Here is a 25551-nt window from a genome sequence, read left to right as displayed (position 1 = left end):
TAATTGACATGTACTAGTTTTAGGTGTACAACATAGTGATTCAATATTTGTGTGCACTGCAAAATGATCGGCACAGTAAGTCTAGTTAACATTAGCCTCCTTACACAGTTAACAAAAAATTTTTTTCTTATGATGAGAATTTTTAAGATCTTTTAGCAACTTTCAGATACGCCATACAATATTAACTATAGTCACCATGCTGTACATTACATACCCATATCTCATTGAAGTATTAATTTGTATTTCTCTTATGAGTGAGGTTGAACATCTTTTCACATATTTAAAAGACATTTGTATTTCCTTTTCTGTGTCACATTTATAATCATTGTCTATTTTTATTGGGTTATGGATATTTTTTATTGACTTAAGGCATTTTTTTTGTATAATGAGAGAAGTAACCCATTGTGATTTTTTTCCTTTGAAGTTTAATTTGTCTTTGCCTTTAGTTAAGCCTTTTGACATGTAGACATCTGTGATATATTTTTTGGTAAATCTTAATTTTTCTGTAGTTTTGCATTATATCTAGAGAGGCTTTCCCAACTCCAAGATTATACTTTTAAAAATATTTATAAATTTTGGATGTTCTATTTTGTTCTACTGATCTGTCTGTCAAGTGCCGGTGGTATGCTGCTGCTGTTATTATCAGAGCTCTACGTTTTACTCTTTGAGAGCACTACTCACCCTTCATCACTCTTTTTTCATATTTTTGTTTTCTTATTTTTCTACGAGAACTTAAAATTGGCTTGTATAGCATCTTCCCCCAAAATTCTGTTTATACAGTGTAGGATTACAACATATTTATAGATAAAATTAGGGAAAAGCGACAGTATTTAGAATGTTGAGCTTTTCAAAAGTTGTATGCCGTTTCATTTGTTCAAGTCTGACATCCACTGGAATTTTAAATTTTTTCTCAATATAAATCCACTGTTTCAAAATTTTTAATATGCTTCAAACACCAATAAATACCAGTGTGTAATCAGAACAGAAACAATGGAAAAGCTCATTCTGTGCTTACACAGAACTGGTGTGTGTACGTAGAATACCTTGGAAATTTAAAAAAAAATTTCAATTATAATTGATATTCAATAATATGTTAGTTTCAGGTGTTACAGCATAGTGGTTAGACATTTATGTAACTTATGAAGTGATTTCCCCCCAGAAGTCTAATACCTCCTGGCACCATGCCTTGGAAATTTGTACTGGTCATGGATGAAGCCAAGGAAAACATAGAGTAAGGAGCAGTTTCAAGAGGGGTAACTGAAGTGATTATGGGGAGTGGCTCTCATTTGAGGATAGCTGAGAATCAATTTTTTCTTACTTGAGGGCTGAAGGCTCTTAGAAGGAGAGGGCTAAAGGAGGATAGGATCATATTTAGTAAAATTATGAATGGTATGGATAGGTAACTGCAGTCTTAAGAATTCTATAACAAAAAAAACTCTGGAATATATAAAATAGATAGAAGACAAAGCAAGTGCTGAAGGAAGTGTCAGCTGATATTTAACTTTTTACTCCAGAGGCAACACAAACTAAGAAAGGTTTAAGAAAATAAGGGATAAAGGATGGTGTGGATATATCAGGGCTCATCTGCAGCCTTTGCAAGGGTTAATGCAGAAGTTGCCATGACCTTCCACAGACTGTCTTCTCTGCCATTATCAGAAACACTGGGCTGAGACTCTGTTCTACCCAAGAATTTCTTGTTCTAACTATGAGATTTATTTTCTCCTTCCTTCACTCTCTCCTAGCCTTTTAGGAAGTGATACCTTTCTAATGCCATTTAGGGTAGACAGGCTTTGTTTTCCTTTGGTTCACATCTTCAGAACCAAAGTGTATTTCCATTCTACACTGCTGTGATCTTCCCATTCAGCTATTGCATGATTTCCCAGAATAGACCTGGCTTCTACTTAATATAGACCTTTCTCCATCACCCTTCCTCAATAAAGGACAGAGAGATTTTTAGCAAATCAGATACCAGATTCTGTGTTGTTTTAATATGAGTACACTTTTCATTTGAAACTTACAGTGATTACAGTTATAGAATGTTTATAATGAAGAAAAACTGGAATTTCGTTAGACCTATATATATTTCTGAATAAGTACTTTAATGATTCAGAAAAAGAAAAAATTTAGTAATCTGAAGTTGTCACAAAGCATGCACATTTGGAATCCATGAGTCTATTGCCAACTTATAGGAGACTAACAATTAAAAAAAAAAACTAAAAATGACACTTGTCCTTATATCACCTTGTACACTTATATTTGTTTTGAGAGGGACTAAGATCTGAATATCAGAATGAAACCTGAGCATTTTTCTGTGAAGCCTGAGTTTTATTGAAGCGAATTTCCATGGCAAATTGCATGTGCATCTCCTACTTGTTAGCATTCATTATAGATTCCACAGAGTACAAAAATTTGCAGATATAGACGGCATTATGTACTTACTTCTATGATTGCAGTAGATTGCTATTTAAAAAAAAAAATCTAAAAAAAGATTGTTTTCTCTTATAGCTATGTCTGGTGAGAACAGAGAAAATACACTGTTTTATTCTGAAATTCCGAAAAACATCAACAAAGCAGCAATCTTAATGCTCTCTTGGAAGCCTCTTTTGGATCTTTTTCAGGTAGGATTAGACAGTGTTATTCCTGTGACTTGGTGTATGTTTTCAGCATTTATTTAGAGGCAGAAATTCAATTGGGGTTTTATATTTGAGGTAGATGTGAATCAGAGAACATACTTTGATTATGTGAATCATTTCCAATTTTTTGAGTCTTATTTTATGGCCCAGAATATAATTCATCTTGGTAAATGTTTTGTGTCCACTTGAAAAGAATATGTGCTCTATTTGCTATTATTGAGTCTATAAATGATCATGAAACCAAATTGGTTTATTATATTATTTAAATTGTCTCTGTTCTTACTGATTTTCTATTTGTTCTATCAGTTATTGAAAGAGACTGTTGGAATCTCCAAACATGATTGTAGGTTTGACGATCTCTCCTTGTAGTTCTACTAGCTTTTCCTTTATTTTTTTTGAAACTATGTTATTGGGTACATCAGTGGCTAGGAGTGTTATGTCCTCCTGATAAAGTGACTCCTTTTTTGTTATGAAATGACCTTTGTTTCTAGCAGTATTTTTCACCGTGAGGTTTAATACAGCCACTCCAGCTGTCTTTTGATTAGTTTAGCATGGAATATGCTTTTTCATTCTTATTTTTTTAACCGACTTTATTGAGATATAATTCACATACCATGCAATTCACTCAGAGCATACAGTTCAGTGGTTTTTACTGTATTCACAGAGTTGGGAAACTATCATCACAATCTAACTTTAGAACTTTTTGTCATTCCCCCAAAGAAACCCATTAGCAGACACTCCCCATCTCCCCACCCTCCCTACCCCCAGGCCTAGGCAACCACTAATCTACTTTGAGTCACTATAGATTTCCCTATACAATATGTGGCCCTTCATGACTGGTTTCACTTAGCACAGTATTTCCTGAAGTATTGTAGCAAATAACAGTACTTCATTTATTTTTATTGCTGAATAATATTCAATTGTATGGCTATACAGTAGTCCCCTGCTTATCTGTGGGGGATACATTCCAAGACCCCCAGTGGATGCCTAAAACCACAGATAGTACTGAGCCCTATATATACTATGTTTTTTCTATATATATGATACAGTTTATGTATACCTATGATAAAATTTAATTTGTAAATTAGGTACAGTAAGAGATTAACAACAATAGCCTATAATAAGATAGAATGGTTATAACAACATATCTGTAATAAAAGTTATATGAATATGGTGTCTGTCTGTCTCTCTCAGAATATCTTATTGTACCTTTTTACTTAATGGAAGCACTTTATGGCTTCTCTTTGGCATATCTGGATTGCCAGCATCACTACTCTTGTGTTTTGGGGCCGTTATTAAGTAAATAAAGGTTACTTGAACACAAGCACTGCAATACTGAGACAGTCTATCTGATAACTGAGATGGATCCTATGTGACTAACAGGCAGGCGTGTAGCATGGGCAGCATGGATACGCTGGACAAGGGATTATTCACATTCCAGGCAGGATGCAATAGGTAGGTGCAAGATTTCATCATGTTACTCAGAATAGTGCACAATTTCAAACTTATGAGTTATTTATTTCTGGAATTTTCCATTTAATATTTTCAGACCATAGTTGATTATGAGTAAATGAAACTATAAAAAGTGAAACTGGATGAGAGGGGACTACTGTACTACATTTATATTTATCCATTAGTTTATGGATAGTTGGGTTATTTCAGCTGGGGCTTTTATAAGTAATCCTGCTTTTAACATTCATATGCAAGGTTTTGTGTAGATTTGTTTTCAGTTCCCTTTGGTATGCATCTAGAAGTTAAATAGCTGGGTCATGTGGTAACTCTGTTTAAATTTTTAAGGAACTACTAAATTGCTTTCTGTAGCAGCTACACCATTTTACATTCCCACCAGTAACTTGAAGGTTCTAAGTTCCCACATCCTCATCAGTCCTTGTTACATTGTTCATCATTTTGATTATAGCCACCCTAGTGGGTGTGAAGTATATCTCATTGTCATTTGCTTTGCATTTTCCTAACCACTGATGTTGGGCATTTTTTCATGTGTTTATTGGCTATTTGTATATTTTCTTTGAGGAAATGTCTATGCAAGTCCTTTGCCCATTTTTAATTGGGTCTTTTTAATGTTGCGTTGTAATAGTTTTTTATTTTGGATACTGGACCCTTATCAGATGTGATTTGCAAATATTCTATCCCATTCTATGAGTTGTCTTTTTACTTTTTTCTTTAATTGCAGTAATTATGAATATAAAATCAGCCACAATTACCTTTGGCAAGTGTTCAGTACTATAATCATTAACTTAGATCTGTAGACTTAAATGCAGTTACTTTGGTCTCTTGTTTATGGAGGATAAAACATTTGTGACTTCCGTTACTGCAGGAAGAGTTAAATTGGAACCCATAGTCCCTCTGTTTCCAGTGTGTCGGTAGCTAAACCTTTCCTCGGTCAGGCGTCTCAAAGGGTGTACCTTTTACCATATGTAGGAAGACGTACATATAGCCAAGTTATGGATGATATTGATCAGGGTCTAGGTGACAGGACTGCTGAAGAAGGGGATACTGAGTAGAACCACATGCAGCAGTCCAACCAAGATGTAGGCCAGCCACATGGCCTTTGTTATTCATCACCTGAGGACTGGGGTTTACTTCACTGTGTGCCGCCCCCACATTTATCCTGCCAGCTTCAGATGCCCAACAAAGTTTTAAATTTTGATGCAGTCCATTTGTGTTTATTTTCTTTGATTGCTTGTGTTTTTGGTGTCACATATAAGAAACTTGCTTAATCCAAGGTTATGCAGATTTTCATCTGTATGTTCATACTGAGTTTTATAGTTTTAGCTCTTACATTTAGGTTTTTGATCCGTTTTGAGTTAATTTTTGTATATGGTGTGAAGTAGGGGTCCAAATTAATTCTTTTACATGTGGAATCCAGCTGTTCTAGTACCATTTGTTGAAAAGCTATTTTTTCACCATGGAATGGTGTTAGCACTATTGTTGAAAGTCAGTTGATGGTAAATGTATGGATTTATTTCTGGACTCTCAATTCTATTCCATTGGCCTATATGCCAGTACCATGCTGTCCTGATTAATGTAGCTTTGTACTAATTCTTGAAATTGGAAAGTGTGAGTAGGGTGCATCTTAGTTCTTTAAACATTTGGTAAAACTCATCAGTAAAGCCACCTAGTTCTGGACTTTTGTGGGAATTTTTTTGATTATTAACTCAATCTCTTTACTCATTATAGGTTTACTTAGATTTTCTATTTCTTCTTGAGTCAATTTTGGTGGTTTGTGTGTTTCTAGGAATTAATTTAACCATTTTATCTACATCATCTAATCTGTTGGCAGAAAACTGTTTATACTATTTACTTAAAATCCTTTTTATCCCTATAAGATTGTTAATAGTGACCCTCTTTCATTCTTGACTTTAGTAAATTGAGTGTTCTCTCTTTTTGTTTTTTTTGATCATTCTAGCTAAATTTGTCAAATTTGTTGATCTTTTCAAAGAACCAACTTTTGGTTTTGTTGAGCTTTATTGTTTTTCCATTCTCTATTTTGTTTTATTTCAAATCTAACTTGTATTATTTCCTTACTTCTCCTTGCTTTGGATTTAGTTTGCTTTTCTTTTTTTACAGTGTCTTAGATGGAACGTTGGATTATTGACTTGAGGTCTCTTTTTTGATACAGGCATTTATAGTTATAAATTTCCCTCTGAGAACTGCTTTTGCTGCATCACTTAAATTTTGGTATATTGTGTTTTCTTTTATCTCAAAGTATTTTCTGATTTCCTTTGTGATTTTTTTTCTTTGACCTATTAGCTTCTTCCTTACTGTGCCAACATCTGGAAACTGTCAAGGCAGTTAGCTGGTTCAAGTGTAAGGCTTACCTCATTTGTTTCCCATTTCTCAGGGATCGTTGTCTGATGTCTAGTGTCTTGGAAATGTTATTTCATCTATTTTGTCCATTTTCTCAGTTGTTTCAGATGGGAGGATACATCTGGTCCCTGTTACTCCATCTTGGGTAGAAATGGAAAGTTAGTTTCATTTTAACATTTAAATCTCTAACCCATTTGGAATATGTGAAAAGTAGATCCAGTGTTATCTTTTTGTATATGACTCTGCAGTAATTCCAACTGATTTAAAATGTCAGTTGTCTGTTTTAGGGTTTTTTTAATCCTTTAACATTGTTCATTATGTTTATTCATGTTTTAATTTTTTAATATCTGGTAAGGCTAACCTTTTTTTTTTAATTGATCTTTTTTGAGTTCTTTTTATCATCTTGCTTGTTATTCTTTCAATAACAGATTTTATAATCACAAAATTATAAATACAGAGTTTTCTCATGAAAGTTAATTTCCTAGCTCTGAAGTTTCTTGTGTTGTGATTATTAAGCATTAAAATATATTAAGCACAGATCAAGTCTGATGACATTGAAGGAGAATAACAGGGGAGAAATTAAAATGTCACATAGTCAGAATTGCTCTTGGCTTCTACAGAAAATCTTGAGATATTTAAAACAATATGTTCATAGAATTTGTGGTGTTTTTTGTTGGAGCCTAACACACACGTACAGATTTGCGTAAGTATAATTAAACACTAATAAAAAATTGATATAATGAATACAAAAAACTAGGTGAGTTTTTACCAGGATTCTAAGGTTGTTTTTATTTATTTACTTTGTTTTTTTAAATCCTCTCCCAAGGATATTTTTTCCATTTCTTTGTAGAGAGGGTGGAAGGGAGGGAGGGAGAAAGAAACATCAATATGAGAGACACATCGACTGGTTGCCTGCTGCCCACCCCCTGGACCGGGGCCAGGAATTGAACCTGTAGCCAGGGTATGTGCCCTTCGCCAGAATCGAACCTGGGACCCTTCAGTCCGCGGCCAACACTCTAACCACTGAGCAAAACCGGCTAGGGCTAGGTTGTCTGTTTTTTAAACCTCACCTAACATTATTTCAGGTTTGTAAGTACACATCCTATTTGCCATCTTTGAAAACAGTGTTTACTTTCAGTGTGCTGGCTTAATTTTGGAGTGGTACATGCCTGCCAACAAACTTATCTAGACTCCTTTCTAAAGCACTACTCCTTGATAGCAGAAACCATGCCTGTTTTCCTTTTATCAAACTCAGAGTGTAGGGAGCTCTTAGTGAGTGAGGGAAGATGTGGGATGCAATTTTTTAAGTTGGCGCTTATAGATTTGTTTTCTTTATATTCCTCTATATTTTATACATGTATCAAGTAATATTTCTAGCCTGGGAAAAATTCTCATTATCATCTGTCATTAATTACAAATATTCTTTGAGAAAGATTTTAACAGACACTATAGGTAGAAAAACAAAACGATACAGATTCTGCTCTCAAATTTTTTATGCTTTTTAAAACCTATTTCTCCTCAGAAATACTGGAAAAAAGTGAAAAACAATACGATAGCCAAATGAGTAAAAGAGATAGTAACTCTTACATAAATTTCAAAGAAGAGATCACCACTGTACCTGTAATGGATCAGAAAGCTTTCCTGGCCAAGATTGAATTAGAGCTAAGGTTTTGGGCTATCATTAAAACTTGGATGGATAGAAAGAAAAATACCCTTTCAAGGGGGGAAAATGGAAGGAACAAAGGTCAGGAAGCGGAACATCACATGTTAGGTTTGACGTCAGTAATGTGGCCAAACCTGACCTAGAGTTTTATTAGAGGACTATTAGTAGATGTAGTGGAAAGGTACTAGTGACAGCTAATATTGAAAACTTACTCTGTGTCAATCATTGTGTTAAATACTTTGCATATTTTTATCTCAGTTAATCTTCACAAAGCAGGAGTAGATTATCTATTGCCATTTTCAAAGTGAGAGAAATTACTTTTTGAAGAAATTAAGCTACTTGCTCAAAGTCAGACTTCTAATGAGGGTCAAAGCCTAGATTCAAACCACTTGACTTCAATGTCTGTGCTCTTTAACTGCATGTAAAATCATTAAGTTACACTTTGGTAATGTAGAAGATCTTGAATGCCACGCCAAGGTGATGAGATGTAATTCTTGTTCTCTAATGTACATAAACAGTCATCTAGAGACCCTTTACCAAGAAACCTTTCAGCAGACTTCCTCAAATTAATCTGCTTAAAGTTGCTGGCAAATTTGGGGGTCACTCAAAATGTAGGTTCAATAATATTGGAGATGCTAGAATTTCAATGCTAAAAGCAAAAGGCAAGCTTTCAGAAGACTGAAGTAGGTGATTTTTCTTTTGCATTAGGCAACACTGGACTATGGAATGTATTCTCGAGAAGAGGAATTACTAAGAGAAAGAAAACGCATTGGAACAGTTGGAATTGCTTCTTATGATTATCACCAAGGAAGTGGAACATTTCTCTTTCAAGCTGGTAGTGGAATATATCACGTAAAAGATGGAGGGCCACAAGGATTTACTGTAAGTTGGTATTACTACTCATTAAATCTGTTTTGGGGTTCTAAGGGCTATTTGCACCCAAAACAGAATATTCTGTTTACCCATCAACTAAGAAATTTAGTGAAGAAAACAAGAAATTTGGGTATTAATTTCCAACTTTAAGAGTTAATAATTTTTCCAGTGACATTAATACACAATTTTTAAAATGCTGAAAACACTTGCTATGTAGGGAGGTATAGTAAAGAGCGTCAGTGCCCACTTTCTGAGTAAGTGCTGGGGAGGATAGTATTATCACAAGGCAATCTATTTGGGGTTCCCTTAAAAGCTTAGTTTGTCTTAATAAATGGTTTTAAATGTTTGGTTTTATTCCAGTCAGTATTTATGTGCTGTTAGAACTATTCTTTTGATAGAAATGTGATGATCCTGGCTTTTGTTACATTTTTTTATGAGAAAACTACTTTATATTGTTAAAATTAATTTGAAATGTTTAATAAATAAAAAATAAGTTATTTAATAAATAATAACTATTCTGTTAAACAGATTTGGGCAACAAAATTTATGAAGTGCTGTTATATTGTCTTAATTTCCTCTCCTGTTTCCCTTAGCTTTCTAATTCATAGTTAAAAAAAAAAAAAAAGCGAGTCCTTCCTAATAAGTTAAGGCATATGAAAGTATATTTTTCTGGGGAGCAATTGTCATAGTTGACATTTTACTTGGAATTATTATTCATTTTATAAGAAGGATGCTGCAAACAAGTGCATATCAACCTGATTCTTTCCTTAAAATGTTCTTTACTTTTCTAGCAACAACCCTTACGGCCCATTTTAGTGGAGACTAGTTGTCCCAACATTAGGATGGATCCAAAATTATGCCCGGCCGATCCAGACTGGATTGCGTTTATACATAGCAATGATATTTGGATGTCCAACATTGTTACCAGAGAAGAAAGGAGGCTCACCTATGTGCACAATGGTAATGAGAGTTCTTCAAATTCACTTCTCTGAAAAGTTTTTTTAAAATGTAATTTGCTTTTGGCTACGATTTTAAAATAAAGCAAACTGGATGATCTTTATATTTTAAACTCAAATCTTTAAAATTAAAAAAGAAAAATGTGCAGAGGATAAGTGGTGCGTATCACCTGGGTAATGCTGCCTTGTTTTAATGTTTCCAGACAGCACAGCAGTAGCACCCCTGACGTGACTGTTCTGTTAGCCAAATGAGACTTCCAGAATTTCCCCAACTGTTCCTATTAAAATAAAATTTTAATTAAAAAAGTTAATCTTGTTTTTGGGAAACAAACCAAAAAATTAATACTATAAGAACTATCCAAAAATTTGTTTCCCCTTTTTGGAGAGCCTACTAAGTTATTTTGTCATAGTAGGAAAACATAACTTTATGGAACTGTGTATTGTGGAAGTATTTAATTTTGATTGAAGTGACTATAATAATACTAAGCACTACTCAAAGCACAGAAAAGATGTGGATGTTTTCCTCTAAAGCTTTTATACAAATGAAAGATGGGAAATACTGTATTGCTTTTTCTTTGAACATGTGAAACAGAGCTTAAGAATAAACTTCATCATGAAGAATGGTCACTCTGGCAATTCATTTGTCCAACGTTTGCTTAATCTAATGTTCACAAAGTTGATTAGGCATCGTCCTTAGTAAGTCGTTTTATAATGTAATAGCGTATTGACAGCAAGCAATTTTTCTTCATTAGGCTAATCAGTATTATAGAAGAAGCCTTTTCCTGAACAATTTACATTGATAGACCACTGAATTAAGAGTCAAGCAGTCTGTTCTATTAGTTGATCAACAAAAATACGTTAAGTTCCAAACAGTGTGGCAGGAACTAATGATGCAGAGTTGGATAAGACGTAATTCTGCCCCTCAAAGAAACTATGTAACCAAAGGACAAGAAAACAATGATAAGAAGCAAACAGAGGGTGTTAAGAGAGGAAAGGCTTTCCAGAAGAGATGACACCTAAATGGTGATTATACAGTAGCCAGTACACTCCAGGTGAGGGGACTGTGTGAGAAAGGTCTTGATGCAGAAGGTACAATGGTGTGTTTGAGGAGTTAGAGGCAGTGCAATAATCCTAAAGCATAGGGTCTGAGTCAGAAAGTGGGGATAGGTAAAACTGGCAGGTAAGAAAAGCCAGGACAAGGGTAGACTGCAATGTAAGTGAACATGGTCTTTATTGTGATGTGGGGTCCACTGAAAAGTTCTAGCAATTGAGTGGTAGGGTCAGAGTCATATTACAGATAAATTGTTCTGGGTACTTTGTGAAAGTTATAGTTGAGAAGCACAAGACTAGGGACAGGGACACCAAAGCTTGACTGTTGCAATTATTCAGGTTTTATGGCCTAAAATTGGAGCATAGGATAGAGAAAAGAAGGTTGAATAGGGCAAATTTTAAGTAAAAAGTACATTTTTGGTGTTTAATGGGTCTCCATTTGGAGTCAGGGAATCAAGAGCTATTAATGGCAGTAGAAAGATTAGGTTGGTAGGTAGTGAATCTAGGTTGGAAATCCTGGCAGTTATTTTATGCTTCAATGAACTTTGAACACTCACTGTGTACCAGTTATTGTCCTTGAGGCTGCGACTGCAAAGTTCTGAAGTCAAGAAATCTGTTCTAACTATTCAATCGATCAACAAAAATACATAAACTACCTGTGTGCCAGGCAATGTGGCAGGTACTAAGGATACAGAATTGAAGAAAATATAGTTCTAGCCCTCAAAGAAACTGTAGAATTAAGGCATTCTTTAGTGTTATTTTTTTCCTTCTATAGAATTGTTTTCCATGAAGATTGGCAGAATTTAAAGTAGAAAGCACTGAAACCCTGCAAAATTCTGTAGTGTTTTTATTCTCTTTGTGTGTGTGTACATGTCGGTATGTGGTGTATTTATTATTTTCAGGACTAGTGTGGTAGTTAAAAATACAATCTAGAACCAGACTGTCTGGGTTTGAGTCCCAGATCTACCATTTTTTAGCTCTGTGGCTTTCAGTTATTTAACCTCTTTGTTTCTGTATCTGTAAAAAGGTTAGTCAATAGCATGTCATCGTAGGGTTTTTATGAGGTTTCGATGTGTTAATATGTGTGAAGTATTTAGGACAGTGTCTGAAACATGGAAACGCTGTGTCTGTTTAGATGGACAGGTAGGCAGAGTGAGCAGCGTGTGCTCGCTCTCATTCACAGTAGCGTTTCAGGTAGAGGCTGCATGTCGGTGGGTTTGGTCAGTCAGCATGTGATGAGTTTGTGTTTATTCTCTGCCTAGTAGGATAGAGGAATTTAAAAGTAGTATTTATTAATGCCAGCCTCTACTCTCAAATGGTGTGTCTTACTGAGAGAACAAGATACCACTTACTCATATAATAAATAACTTAATAATTAAGGTCTGTAATAAATAATAGGGAGGTAGAAATGAGTGGTACCTATTTTCACATCTAAAGGAGAACACAGTATAGAACAGTTTGGGGGGTATAACTTTAGGGTAGTTGAAAGATCTAAGAAAACTGAACACTGGTTTTGGCTATATCATTAATTCCAAAATTTAAAAAAAACTTTGAAAACTTAGGTTAGTTTTCATTAGCTTAGTGCTAAAACTAATTTGGTGGCAAGACCTGACCTGACCTGACCTGACCTGAGGATATTTATAACCTTAATCCTGCTTAGTGTGCCTATTCATATGTTTGCTGCAGGAATATTGGTGTATTTGATTACAGGGTATTTTATTACCCTGCTGGAGATCTTACATAATTATATGATAGAGGTATAAGGTGTGAAAAATCCCCCAAATTCTGAGTTCCAAATACTTCTGAACTCAGAAATTTTGGATAATGGATTATGGTTCATACATCTCAGACAGTACTTAGAAAATACAGACAAAAAATAATACATAAAATTAAAATGACTATGAAATATTACTCTACATCCCCTTTAGACTGGCTAAAGTAAAAAAGAGAAAGCACCGAAGGCTGGAGAAACTCATCATACGTTTCTATGCAGAGTATAACATAATACAAATCCTTAAAAGTTAAACATATACTTACCATATTGCCCAGCGATTCCGCTCCTAGGTCTTTATTTAAGAGAAATAAAAACATACATCCTCAAAGATTTGTGTTTTTTTGTTTTTTAACAAACTTATAGTCAAATTATTAAAAAGGTTGATTTAAGCATCTGCAGTGGTGACTTCAACCTCCACTCCTGGTGCAATACTGATGGAAATAATCTTAACAATCTCAGAAGGACTGCAAGTCAATGTGTCCCTTTTGGATCCTCATCTGAAAACGATCCCAAGTCTAAGAACAATTCCCACAAGAAGTTTTCTAGTGATTCTCAGAGTCTTGGTAGGCATCCGAACTGGTCCTTTCACTTCACAGTTCTTTTCCTTTGCATCTCTGATCAGGTCGCCACACACTTTCTCCCAAAAGTGTGTGGCTGGTTAAAGGAATTGTAACTTGGTGAATTGCACCTCTGGTTCCAGGGGTGACTTGCTGGTTATCTTTAAAAGCCACGGCTGCTGCGCTGCTTCCTGACCAACTTGTTCCCCCACAGCCAGAGTGCACAGCAGTGAGTGAGAAGCAGGAGTGGACGAAACGGGGCTCCGCTGCAGCTGCGACCACGTCTTCCGCAAAAGCCACAAAGATTGTTATACAGGAATGATCATAGCATCTTTCTTCATGATAGCCAAAAATTGGGAGCAGCTCAGATGTCCATTAGCAGATAAATGGATAAAAAAAGTGTAGCCCTGGCCGGTGTGGCTCAGTGGTTGGAGGGTCGGCCTGGGGACCAAAGGGTCATGGGTTGGATTCCTGGTCAAGGGCGTGTACCTGGGTTGCAGGAGGCAGCCAGTCTATGCGTCTCTCTCACATTGATGTTTCTCTCCCCCCATCCCACTCCCCAAAAAAATCAATGGGAAAAATATCCTCCAATGAGGATTAATTTAAAACAAAACAAAACTGTGGCATACAATGAAATACCACTCCAATGAACAGGAAGAAATTACTGATACATTGATACATCATGTTGATACAATATTGATGAATCTCAAAAAGCAGACAAACACAGATAGATTATTTCATTTATATAGTATTCTAGAATATGCAAAACTAACCTATGGTGATAGAAATTAGATCAACAGTTGCTTCTGGGCAGGAATGGACATTGACTGGGAAAGGGGCATGAGAAAACATTCTGGAGTGTTGGAAGTATTCTGTGTCTTGATAAAGTGCGATTATACAGATGTATGCATTTTTCAAAAATAAAAGGTACACTTAAGATTTTATAAATTATAAAACAGTTTTTTTAAAAGCTTTTCCATAGTCTCACTATTTGGAGAAAACCACATTTTGGTTTACATCCCAATACGTTTTGTTGTTAATCCTTACCTGAGGATATTTTTTCCATTGATTTTTTTATAGAGAGCGTGGAAGGGGGTGGGGGAAGAGAGAGAAACATCAATGCGAGAGAGAGACACCCATGGGTTGCCTCCCACTTTTGCCCCAACCGGCCCAGGGATTGAACCTGGTGCATGCCTTGACCGGATGCTCTAACCACTGAGTGCCGGCCAGGGCTTGTGTAACATTTTTATAAATGGGATCACAGTGTACATGCTATTTAGTAGTGTGCTTTTTATAAATTCAAGGATATTGTAAACATTTCCTCATGTCATGAAATCTTACATAATTATGGTTTTGTGCTTTGTTTTTGTTTTTAAAGCACAAATTCCCTTATATTTGATAGAAACTTTAAGTGTAAAACAGATCAAAACTAAGCTGCTCTGGTTGAAAAGGAGGACGGGGGGAGGAGGAATCATGAATTACATGATCTGTAAGACCCATCCTAGGTCTAAAGGTGTGCTTCCCTGTACAGGAGGAGAGTTACGAGTCAACATGACCCTTTACATGCATTCTTTTTTCCATGGTTCTAGCTAAATTGGAAAATAACATTTATGGAGCACATACTATGGTGCAGGCTTTGTTCTAAGTGCTTTATGTGAATTAATCCTCATAACAACCTTAAAAGGTAGGTTCTTATTCCCATTGACAAATGGGACACTTCAGCGGAATGAGATTGGGTGATTTGCCCCAAGTCAGTAAATGATGGAATCTAGACGTGAATTCAGTCTGTGTGGCTGCAGAGTTCACCACTATACTACAGCTGTCTTTCAGAATAAACTGAATCATTCTGCTTTGTATCCATGAAAAGGTAGAGAACGTCCTGTGATAATTTTGCCTTTTATGTTTGTCTAGAGCTAGCCAACATGGAAGAGGACCCCAGATCAGCTGGAGTTGCTACCTTTGTTCTTCAAGAAGAATTTGATAGATATTCTGGCTATTGGTGGTGTCCAGAAGCTGAAACAAGTAAGGGGGTTCAAAACAGGTCAATTAAAGTACTATGAGATTCAAGTACTAATTACTTAAGCTCACAGATTCTAAATCCTGATTAGTAGATTCTGAAGTGATGAAGATTAGATTCCACTAGTAATTTAGAATATAGACTATATATATAGGCTGTATCTCTCCATAATGAATTCTAATAAACAATTGTATTGTAGTTTGTTGGCTTAGGTCCTTCAACTTCCCTTGTCAATTTTTCATTTAGTAGCTGGTCTTGGTAGTATTGGTGGCAAAATACAAAATACCATACCTTAATTAGCTGTAGGATTGACTAGAGAGTCTGTACAAACAGATGCCCCAATTAGTCTATGAATGGAGCAGAAAAAGGACACGGATTCCTCTTTTTTTTTAACTGTTTTACTGCCTGAGAAACAGCTGTCTAAAGCAGTGGCTGACCATTACACAGTGAGAAATTTGCTTTACATTCTGGCCTAATACATTGTACAATATATACTGTAGGTATAAAACTAGAAAGTAAATTTTATGAAGGAATACTTAGGTATAACATACTCTTGTATATTTTTTATTTTTGTTTTATTTTTTAAATGGTGGTTATTACCCATTAATAGATTTCATGACTCACTCACTAATGGATTACAGCTAGCATCTGAACACTTCTCTAAAGGACCAGGAAAAATACTTATTTTTAAGCCATGTCTTAGATTTGGACATTTTAAGATGTAAAATATTTTGCTATAATTGTATGTTAAGAGCAAGATTCTGACATGAATTAGAGAAACCATTCAAAAAAACTGGACTCTATTTAAATAGCATTTATTTTGTTACAGGAAGTATTACAAATGCAGTTAAATAATTCATTTTTCAATAAGGAGTGCATGCTAATGTATGCAAAGACTAAAGTCCTTCACACATGTTCCCTTGTTTTAATTACGTATATATACATAATTATCTTTAGATTTTGCTCTCCAAAAGGAGTTTTAATGGTTGTTAACCAGTAAAAATGGCTTAGCAGTAACTCGCCTTCCTACTGCAAAGACTAGTGATATTTTCACACACAAAAGTATATTTTATATAAAAATTATTTTTCACTTGGGAAATATAATACTGGAGGGAATGGTAAGTTATTTCTGGAATAATTCTAATTTTCAATACTTAAATTCCTTTTAAGCTCCCAGTGGCAGCAAAATTCTTAGAATTTTGTATGAAGAAAATGATGAATCTGAGGTGGAAATTATTCATGTTACATCCCCGATGTTGGAAACAAGAAGGGCAGATTCATTTCGTTATCCTAAAACAGGTACTGTATTCCATTGTCATTTATATTCACTCATTTTCACTTTCTAAACAAAAATCTCTCTGCAATCATCCAAAGCTATAATCAGCATTGGTTATAGCCTTAGTAAGGATGGGTTGTTAAGTATCACTGAAGTAGATTTTTTAAATTACAGGATGATCCTTTTTAATTATTTTCAAAGGTGGAGAAGTACACAAAACTGGTTATTTCAAGGAATGAGTAAAAAGGTGTCTTTGCTACAAGATAAAGATTTTTAAGGGATTATGTTCTTAATACATTGATAATTTTTTCCCCATTTTGCTGTTTACAACATTTCAGAATGATACAAAATTTCCCTTTATTTCAAACTATTGATATATTTCAGCCTTTTTAAATTTTATTTTTATTTATTTATAAATTTTATTATTTTTAAAAATTGAGAGAGAGAGGGAGAGAGAGAAACACCCATTTGTTGTTCCACTTTTTGCATTCATTGGTTGATTCTTGTATGTGCCCTGACCAGGGATTGAACCCATAACCTTGGCATATCGGGATGATGCTCTAACCAACTGAGCTACCCAGCCAGGCAGCCTCTTTTTTAAATGCCCATATTAAAAACTATGAATTTGTGATAGTGTTTGGAAATTCTTATGCAATAAAGCTCTGACTCTATAATATTGTTACTTAAGTGTAAAGAGGATTATCTGGCAATATTTCAATAACTTTGGATATACATTACTCTTCATTTATGTCTCTTTCTAAAGGCACTGCAAATCCAAAAGTCACTTTTAAGATGTCAGAAATAATGATTGATGCGGAAGGAAGGGTAAGTATAAAATGTTGAGTTGATTTTTTTGTGTCATTTGACTAGTCTAGTCAGTCTAGAGCTCTTAGGTACACTTTTTTCTTTTGGGGGCTTGTTGAGCTTGCAGACGCACATCTATGGATCATGGTTCCTGGTTGACCTTATTTTCTACTTTGAAAACTTCTGCTGGTTCCCAAAATAGGAATATGGGAGTATGCACACATACCACTCTTTTCCACTAGTTTCTCCTGTTTGCCTTTGTTAATTCTCCAGATCAGTATTTTTAAAACACTGGTTATTGACTGGTGAAGTACCTTCTGTGTTGGATATATGTTTATGTTCTATTAAATATCCCACATTTCTCTTGTAGTGCCACTTTCCATTTGGATAGTCAAATGCTTATAAGCTGAATGCACATAAGGTTAATTATAGATTTAAGACTTACTAAAACAGCTTTATTGAGATCTGATTCACATACAGTACAGTCTACTAACTTAAAGTTCTTAATGACTTTTAGTGTATTCACATAGCTGTGCAACCATCACCAGTCAATTTTAGAACATTTTCATCACCCAGAAAAAGATACCCCACATTCCTTAATCGTCACCCTCCAACCTCCTCACGTTCCCCAGATCTGGCAACCATTAACCTACTTCCTGTCTAAATTTGCCAGTTTGAGACATTTCCTGTAAATTGAATCATATAGTATCAAGTCTGCTTTATTTTTAGCGTGGTGTTTTGAAGTTTCATCCAAGTTGCATCATGTGTCAGCACTTCATTACTTTTTATCACCTAATATTTCATTGTATGGATGTAGCACATTTTATTTACTCATCAGGATGGACATTTGGGTTGTTTCCACCTTTGGCTGTTATAAATAATGCTGTCATGAATGTGTGTGTATAAATTTGTATGTGGATATATGGTTTTATTTCTCTTGGATACCTAGGAGTGGAATTATTGGGTCATATGATAACTCTGTGTTTAACCTTTTGAGGAATACCAAACTGTTTTCCAGTGTTGCTGTACTATTTTGTATTCCCACCAGGCGTGTGTAAATTTTCCAATTTCTCCACATCTTCATCAACACTTGTTACTATTCATCTTATTTATCATAGCCATCCTAATGGGTTTGAAGTTGTATCCCATTGTGGTTTTGATTTACCTTTTCCTGATGGCTAATGATGTTGAGCATCTTTTCATCTGTTTATTGGCCATTAGTATATCTTTGAGAACTGTCTATTCAGATCCTTTGCCCATTAAAAACATTTTTTTTTAATTGTGTTGGCTAGACTTTTGAAGGAAAAAGTTTGCTTACTCAGGACTATTTCACTAATATATTATAAAAATAATATTTTAGGCTAAAATATAGAGAACTCTGGTTGGGTTTCAGCTGCTAGGTGGCCATGAGGTGCTCCTGATCTGCTTCCAGACATATCTGCAAGTCAAAATGTTGCACCCTCACGCTAAGCCCTCCGACCCCAGTACCCCCAAGTTTTTTTGATGTGGATGTCAGAAGCGAGTGAGTTGGTCGAGTTGTCCTAGAATTGTTTGCAGATGTTGGATCCAAAACTGCAGGAAATTTTCGTGCATTGTGTACAGGAAAAAAAGACATTGGACCCACCACTGGGAAACGTCTCCATTTCAAAGGGTGCTGTTTTATCAAATTATTAAGAAATTTGTGATTAACGGTGGAGACTTCTTAAATCAGAATGGGACAGGTGAAGAATGTATTATGGTGAAAAGTTTGAAGTTGAAAATTTTATAAACCCAGGAGGGTTTACTGAGCATGGCAATGCAGGCTGCATTACAAATGGTTCTCAGTTCTTTATCACAACAGTTCCAACTCCTTATTTGCATGGGAAACATGGTATTTGGCCAAGTAATTAAAGGAATGGGTGTGGCAAGAATTCTGGAAAATGTAGAAGTGAAAGGTGAAAAACCTGCCAAATCGTATCTTACTGCAGAATGCAGAGAATTGAAGGAAGGAGGTGATTGGGGAATATTCCCAAAAGATAGTTCTGGTGACAGTCATCAAGACTTCCCCGAGGATTCAGATGTAGATAAAATATCCTTAGTAACAGAAGACTTAAAACATTGGAAATACTTTTTTTCAAATCTCAGAGCTGAGAGATGGCCATTAGACAATATACAAAGGTGTTAAGATATGTGGAAGGTTGAAAGGCTGTTACTGAGAAAGCAGGTTGGTTGAGGCTGCAGCCTGTAGCTTTAGGCTGCATACTGAATGCTGGTGCTTGTAAACTTAAGATGTGAAAATGGGAGGGAGCAATGGACAGTTGTTTGGAGGCTCTTGAAATAGACCCATCAAATGCCAAAGCACTGTGCCACAGAGCTCAAGGATGGCGAGGATTAAAAGAATATTACCAAAAATTTAAAAAAGAGTACAACCAAGCATTAGCCGATCTTAAGAAAGCTCAGGAAAAGATAGCACCGCAAGATAAAGCTATCCAGGCAGAATTGCTGGAAGTCAAACAAGAAAGAAAGGCACAGAAAGGTAAAGAGAAGGCAGCGTGTGTAAAAATGTTTGCCTAATAAGGAATTCAGTTATGCTTAAATATTACACATTGACTGGCGTGTAAAGGCAAAAAGAAAATTTAAGGGGCTTTGTCTATTATATATGATCCCTAATGTGTTTCCTTTGATACCTCAGTTCCCCCTTGTTGACCGTTTAGGAATACTGATATCGGATTACTCTTAATAAGAGTGTTACAAAGTAAAATAAATAGATAAATAAAAATAAAATACAGGGAACTAGGAACTATTATTTTTCTTAGATACTAGAGTCTAACATAATTAAAACTTTTTTACCAGTCATTATCAAGGGTTCAGTTGGTATGGGAAAAGACTTTTAGACTGTGCTAATTCTTTTTTATTAATTTATTATTTTTAAATTTTATTTTTCAGTTACAGTTTACATTCAATATTATTTTGTATTAGTTTCAGGTGTACACATAGTGGTTAGACAATCGTATACTTTACAAAACGGTTCCCCCAATGTTTCAGGTACCCACCGGGCACTGTATATAGTTATTACAATGTTATTGACTATATTATTCCCTATGCTGTACTTTACATCCCTGTGGACTGCTTTGTGACTACCAGTTTGTACTTCTTAATCCCTTCTCCTTTTTCACCCAGCCCCGCAGTCTTCCCCCCCATCCCCTCTGGCTGCCATCATAGACTCTGCTAATTCCTGTGGTTAGAACCTTTTTAGGCATAGAGAGCACCAGTATAGGTAACCCACAGCGGCTGGTTTTGCTCTATCCTGTGTGCCTTTTTAAATGCCTAGGTCCGAAAAAGTGTCATGCTACTAAAGATAATGATTTAAATAGACTAGTAAGTTAATTATTTATCTAAGTCTTTTGTAACTAGATTTCTTTTTTTCTTTTTAATAGATTATAGATGTGATAGATAAGGAATTAATTCAGCCTTTTGAGATTCTGTTTGAAGGAGTTGAATATATTGCCAGAGCTGGATGGACTCCAGAGGGAAAATAGTACGTATGTTAAATTATCACGTCTTTACAGACTTGGATCCAGAACCTTAGAAATGTCTATGCTATTAGGTTTGCCTTTCAGTTGGAACTGCTTTCACATGAAAGTTTGCAGTGTTGTTATTTATACAGAAAGAATTTTTTTTTAACTAAGTGGACATTTGGATTTGCAATCCTATAAGCATAGGTGCATAGCATTTTTATTATCTCTTAGCCAGTCATGGTTTCAGTTGTGGTTAAAATAGTATGGCTTGAAGGCTCACATGTAAGTGCTTATTTTTTTTATTGTATAATTTAAGCAGAAATATTTGTAGAGCCCTATGTGAAGATGATTACATATGGTTCTATCTAATGTAGACAACAGGAGTTTTACGAGGCTGGCATTTATTAACACTAGAGGGAGAAACCAATTTCAGAGGCCATCTGTGATTTTGGAAGTTTAAAGAAAAGCACTTTAAAAGACTCTATTCAGGCTTAACTTTTAAAAACAAGTGTAAAATAAGTTAATACTTTTAGCCATTTGTAAATGATAATTTAACATATACTAAAGCAATTTTTTTGTTATGATTTCAAAAATAACTGATAGGTGCTAGGGGAGAGAGTAGGGGAATATTCATTTTATGAGAGCTTGCTTTATTTTTGGTGGTTTTCTCTTATTTGTTTAAATAGTGCTTGGTCCATCCTGCTAGATCGCTCGCAGACTCGCCTGCAGATAGTGTTGATCTCGCCTGAATTATTTATTCCAGTAGAAGATGATGCCATGGAAAGACAGAGACTCATTGAGTCAGTGCCTGACTCTGTGACACCACTAATTATCTATGAAGAAACAACAGACATCTGGATAAATGTATGCCTGTTCTCCTGTACTTGGTTAGATACCTTCTCAGAATGCTAAAGCAAATGAAGTTTTATAGTAGACTATCAGAGTGAATTTTTAAGTTCAAAGTAACCACAGATATTATTTGCTTAGTTTTGACATTTCAAATAGGATTGATGGTTCTAGAATAATGAAATGGTTATAGAGAGTAGATGCCATTGAAATTACATCTCCCTGGCTGCAGGTTTACCCTTGTTCCTGGACACACAGCCTCATCAGTACCTCTGAGAGGACCATAAGAGTCCTGTCTAGAAAAGACTTTTTTTTGGCAAACTATACCAAAATATACCAATTTGGGTTGAATTTTGCATTTTCCAATTTAGTGGGGAAAACTTAAGATGTAAAATAAGTAAAGCCAGCTCACTCGCTTGCTGAATATAAGCTTTATAATATTCACCTAAAACAGACATCTGTTTTCCCTTCAACTGTTAGAATCTTTTCCTTTGGGAAAAAAAATGTTTAAAATTTTTTCCTTATCATTTCTGTAATAAGATTTATATCCTTAAACAAGCCTCATGCCATGTTTCAAAGGAATACAGAAATAGTGAGTAAGGAAAAGCCTTTGACATTTTTTTTCTCCATTTGGAAACATTTATTTCTCAATGGATGAAGTCTTTGACTAAAGTAAGATAAATCTGAAAGGCCCAGGCAAAATCATAATTGTAAATATACCATAGCCACTTGCACCAACAGTTATTTATACTTCAGAGTATGTTTATCAAGTCTTTCTCTAGCTTAATTGAATTGTTTATGTAGTATTTCATTAATGTGTATAGTAAATTAAGCTATTCATTTTACAGATCCATGACATCTTTCATGTTTTTCCCCAAAGTCATGAAGATGAAATTGAATTTATTTTTGCCTCTGAATGCAAAACAGGTTTTCGTCATTTATATAAAATTACATCCATTTTAAAGGAGAGCAAATATAAACGATCCAGTGGTGGGCTACCTGCCCCAAGTAAGAAATCCTTTTTTATTTAAAAAAGAAAAAATATGGGGGGCAGAAGGTGGGAGGGGCAGGGTAATGTAGTTTCTCTTTTATATACTTTATAAGCATCAATACTACTTCATTAAACTCAATATATAAACTAAAATATAAATATGTGCATCTGTAAAAACATAGGACAAAGATGTTTTGCTTTGTTTTTGTGAGTATGTTTATTTTAATACTTGCAAACCCTAATTAGAAAGTTACATTCCAGGAGTTCAGTTGCTGTCTACTTTGCCATCTTGCCGCTGCCCCACAGGACCAAGTTCTTGAAAGATACATCGTAAACTATTCATAGTGAACAATCTCTGGGTAGTGGGATTACTTATTTTTGCTTTCTATTTTTGCCTTGAATGTAATTTTTAATTGGCTTAAAGTGAGCCCATATCATTTCTAGACTTAAAAAGCTATTTTATTATTTTTTTAATATATCGATTTTAGAGAGAGGAAGGGAGAGGGGGAGAGAGAGAGAAACATCAATGATGAGAGAGTCGTCATTGATCGGCTGCCTCCTGCATGGCCCTGACTGGGAATCGAACCTCAATCTCCTGGATCCTAGGTCGATGCTCATCCACTGAGCCACGCTGGCCAGACAAAAGCTATTTTTTGAATGTCATGTAGTTATTAGATATTTTTATAGGCTAGATTTTTTTTAACACTGTGGCCATCTACGCTGAAGTTTATTTATAGTTATAGCACGTCAGATTGATATAATTATGGTGGGCCAAAGTGAGATTAAGTATTATGTCAGCTGAAGTTGAGTTGCTCCCTCTGGCTTTTGTGAATAACACTGCGATGAACGTGGGTGCATAAATATCTGTTTGAGTTTCTGCTTTCAGTTCTTTTGGGTGTATACCTAGAAGTGGAATTGCTGAATCTCATGGTAATTCTATTTTTAATTTTTTGAGGAACCATCATACTCTTTTCCATAGTGGCTGCAACATTTTCTGTTCCCATTAGCAGTCCACAGGTGTTTCAGTTTCTCCACATCCTTGCCAATACTTGATTATTTTCTGATGTGTGTGTGTGTGTGTTTATAATAACCAATCTAGTGGGTGTGAAGTGGTTTGTCTTTATGGCTTTGATTTGCATTTCCCTAATGACTAGTGACATTGTGCACCTTTCCATGTGCTTGTTGGCCATTTGAATATCTTCTTTGGAGAAGTGTCCGAATCTTTTGCTGAGTTTTTAATTGGGTTGTTTGTTTTTTCAACATGGCCTTTTACATATTCTTATTTAGGAAACAGCTACATCTTAGGACTAGCAAAGTAAATACTGCCTATGACTATTCCTTTCCTCAGCCTAATTTTTTAAAAAGCCAAGCAAGATCTTATATATCTAAGATGGAGAGTTTCTTCCCTGAGAGCCTTAGTTTAATGTGGCCCTTAGTGTGAAATTGTGCTACCAGTTCCTCTATTGTTCAGAAATTAAATCCACTTATGGAATTCCAGAAAGTGTAGTGGTAAAGATGGGTTAGAGCTGTGAATAGTAGTTAATTAACTAAAATACTTTGAGGACAATGATAAGAAGATGATAACTCAAAAAGAAGAGCCGTTGCCCTGGCCAGTGTGGCTCAGTAGTTAGGGCATCAACCTACGCACCAGAGTCTTGGGGTCGATGCCTGGTCAAGGGCACACACCTGGGTTGCAGGTTCAATCCCCAGCCCCAGTTTGGCCGTGCAGGAGGCAAGCAACCGGTGTGTCCTCCCACCCCCCGTCTCTCTTGCTCTCTCTCCCCTTCCCTCCCTTCCACTCCCTAAAAATCAATGGAAAAAATATTCTCAGATGAGGATTAAAAAAAAAAAAAAAAGCCCTGCCGGGCGTGGCTCAGCGATTGAGCTTCAACCTAGGATCCTGGAGATCGAGGTTCGATTCCCGGTCAGGGCACATGCCCGGGTTGCAGGCTCGATCCCCAGTCGGGGGGCGTGCAGGAGGCAGCTGATCAGTGACTCTCTCGTCATTGATGTTTCTCTCTCTCCCTCTCTCTTCCTCTCTCTGAAATCAATAAAGATATATTTTTAAAAAAATTTTTTTTTTTTTAAAAAGCTATTCCCTCAGTTAATACTCATCTTAGAACACTGGCCCTGTTCCCTCTCAGTGTCTGTTTTGGGCCCTTCAGTTTGCCCACCTCTCCTTTCCCTCTTGTTTTCTTAGCCTGCCTTGCTCCGGGCCTCCTCCTTTCCCTTAACATCCAGTATATTTTCCTCTTCCTCTCTCTTTTCTTCCTTAAGTGGCTATAATGTGAAACAATTAGTGCTTGTTATGTATATATGCTAAATAGTATTTATTTCCTGGCCGTCAAATTTAAAGTACTAGATTGACTTTTTATATCTAAGAAAAAGGAAATAAATCCATTTTTTAAATATGAGTGGGCCTAGTTAAGACCCTGTACTGTCATCCTGCCAGCCTGTCCTGGGCTTCCGCCTCCACAGCCGTAGTTAGCAGCAGCTTGGCAAAAAGAAATAGTTCCCAGTTTTTAACTTTCTCCCTAAACCACCCAGGGAGCCTCATCTGCCAAGGCAGAGCCTCGGGAAGACAAATGGGGCATGTTGGCATTTAATATGGTAATACCCAGTTTATTTTTTGGCAAATGAAGGACAATTATATTAAAATTTTCCTCCTGTGGCTTTTTAAGTGGTTAATGTTGCATTTCTAGAAGAAATGCGTTTGTTGACCCACTAGACTTCTTTGTCTGACCAAAGGCCTATGAATACAGGTGCTTCTGAGTTCTTTCCTGGCA

At 35.7% G+C, this 25551-nt stretch overlaps 1 protein-coding gene and 1 pseudogene across 4 annotated transcripts in view; both read left to right on the top strand.

Moving 5' to 3' along the window:
• Positions 1-25551, top strand: part of DPP8 (dipeptidyl peptidase 8) — a 51604-nt gene that overhangs the window by 5855 nt on the left and 20198 nt on the right. For all 3 annotated transcript variants that reach the window (XM_081147347.1, XM_081147346.1, XM_081147348.1), the window contains 9 exons: positions 2506-2618; positions 8833-9006; positions 9789-9957; positions 15246-15356; positions 16522-16650; positions 17391-17452; positions 20848-20948; positions 21615-21792; positions 22623-22782. In XM_081147347.1, coding sequence (XP_081003473.1) covers positions 2506-2618; positions 8833-9006; positions 9789-9957; positions 15246-15356; positions 16522-16650; positions 17391-17452; positions 20848-20948; positions 21615-21792; positions 22623-22782 — 1197 coding nt within the window. The remainder of the gene's footprint in view (positions 1-2505; positions 2619-8832; positions 9007-9788; positions 9958-15245; positions 15357-16521; positions 16651-17390; positions 17453-20847; positions 20949-21614; positions 21793-22622; positions 22783-25551) is intronic.
• On the top strand, positions 18882-19984 carry LOC308561842 (peptidyl-prolyl cis-trans isomerase D pseudogene; annotated as a pseudogene). Its single transcript has one exon. The product of its transcript is annotated as a peptidyl-prolyl cis-trans isomerase D pseudogene (transcript).

This window comes from Miniopterus schreibersii (genome assembly GCF_964146895.1).
Source record: "Miniopterus schreibersii genome assembly, chromosome: 1".
NCBI lineage: Eukaryota > Metazoa > Chordata > Mammalia > Chiroptera > Miniopteridae > Miniopterus > Miniopterus schreibersii.
The sequence above is the reverse complement of the archived record's forward strand: the minus strand, read 5'-3'. Positions and strand labels throughout refer to the sequence as shown.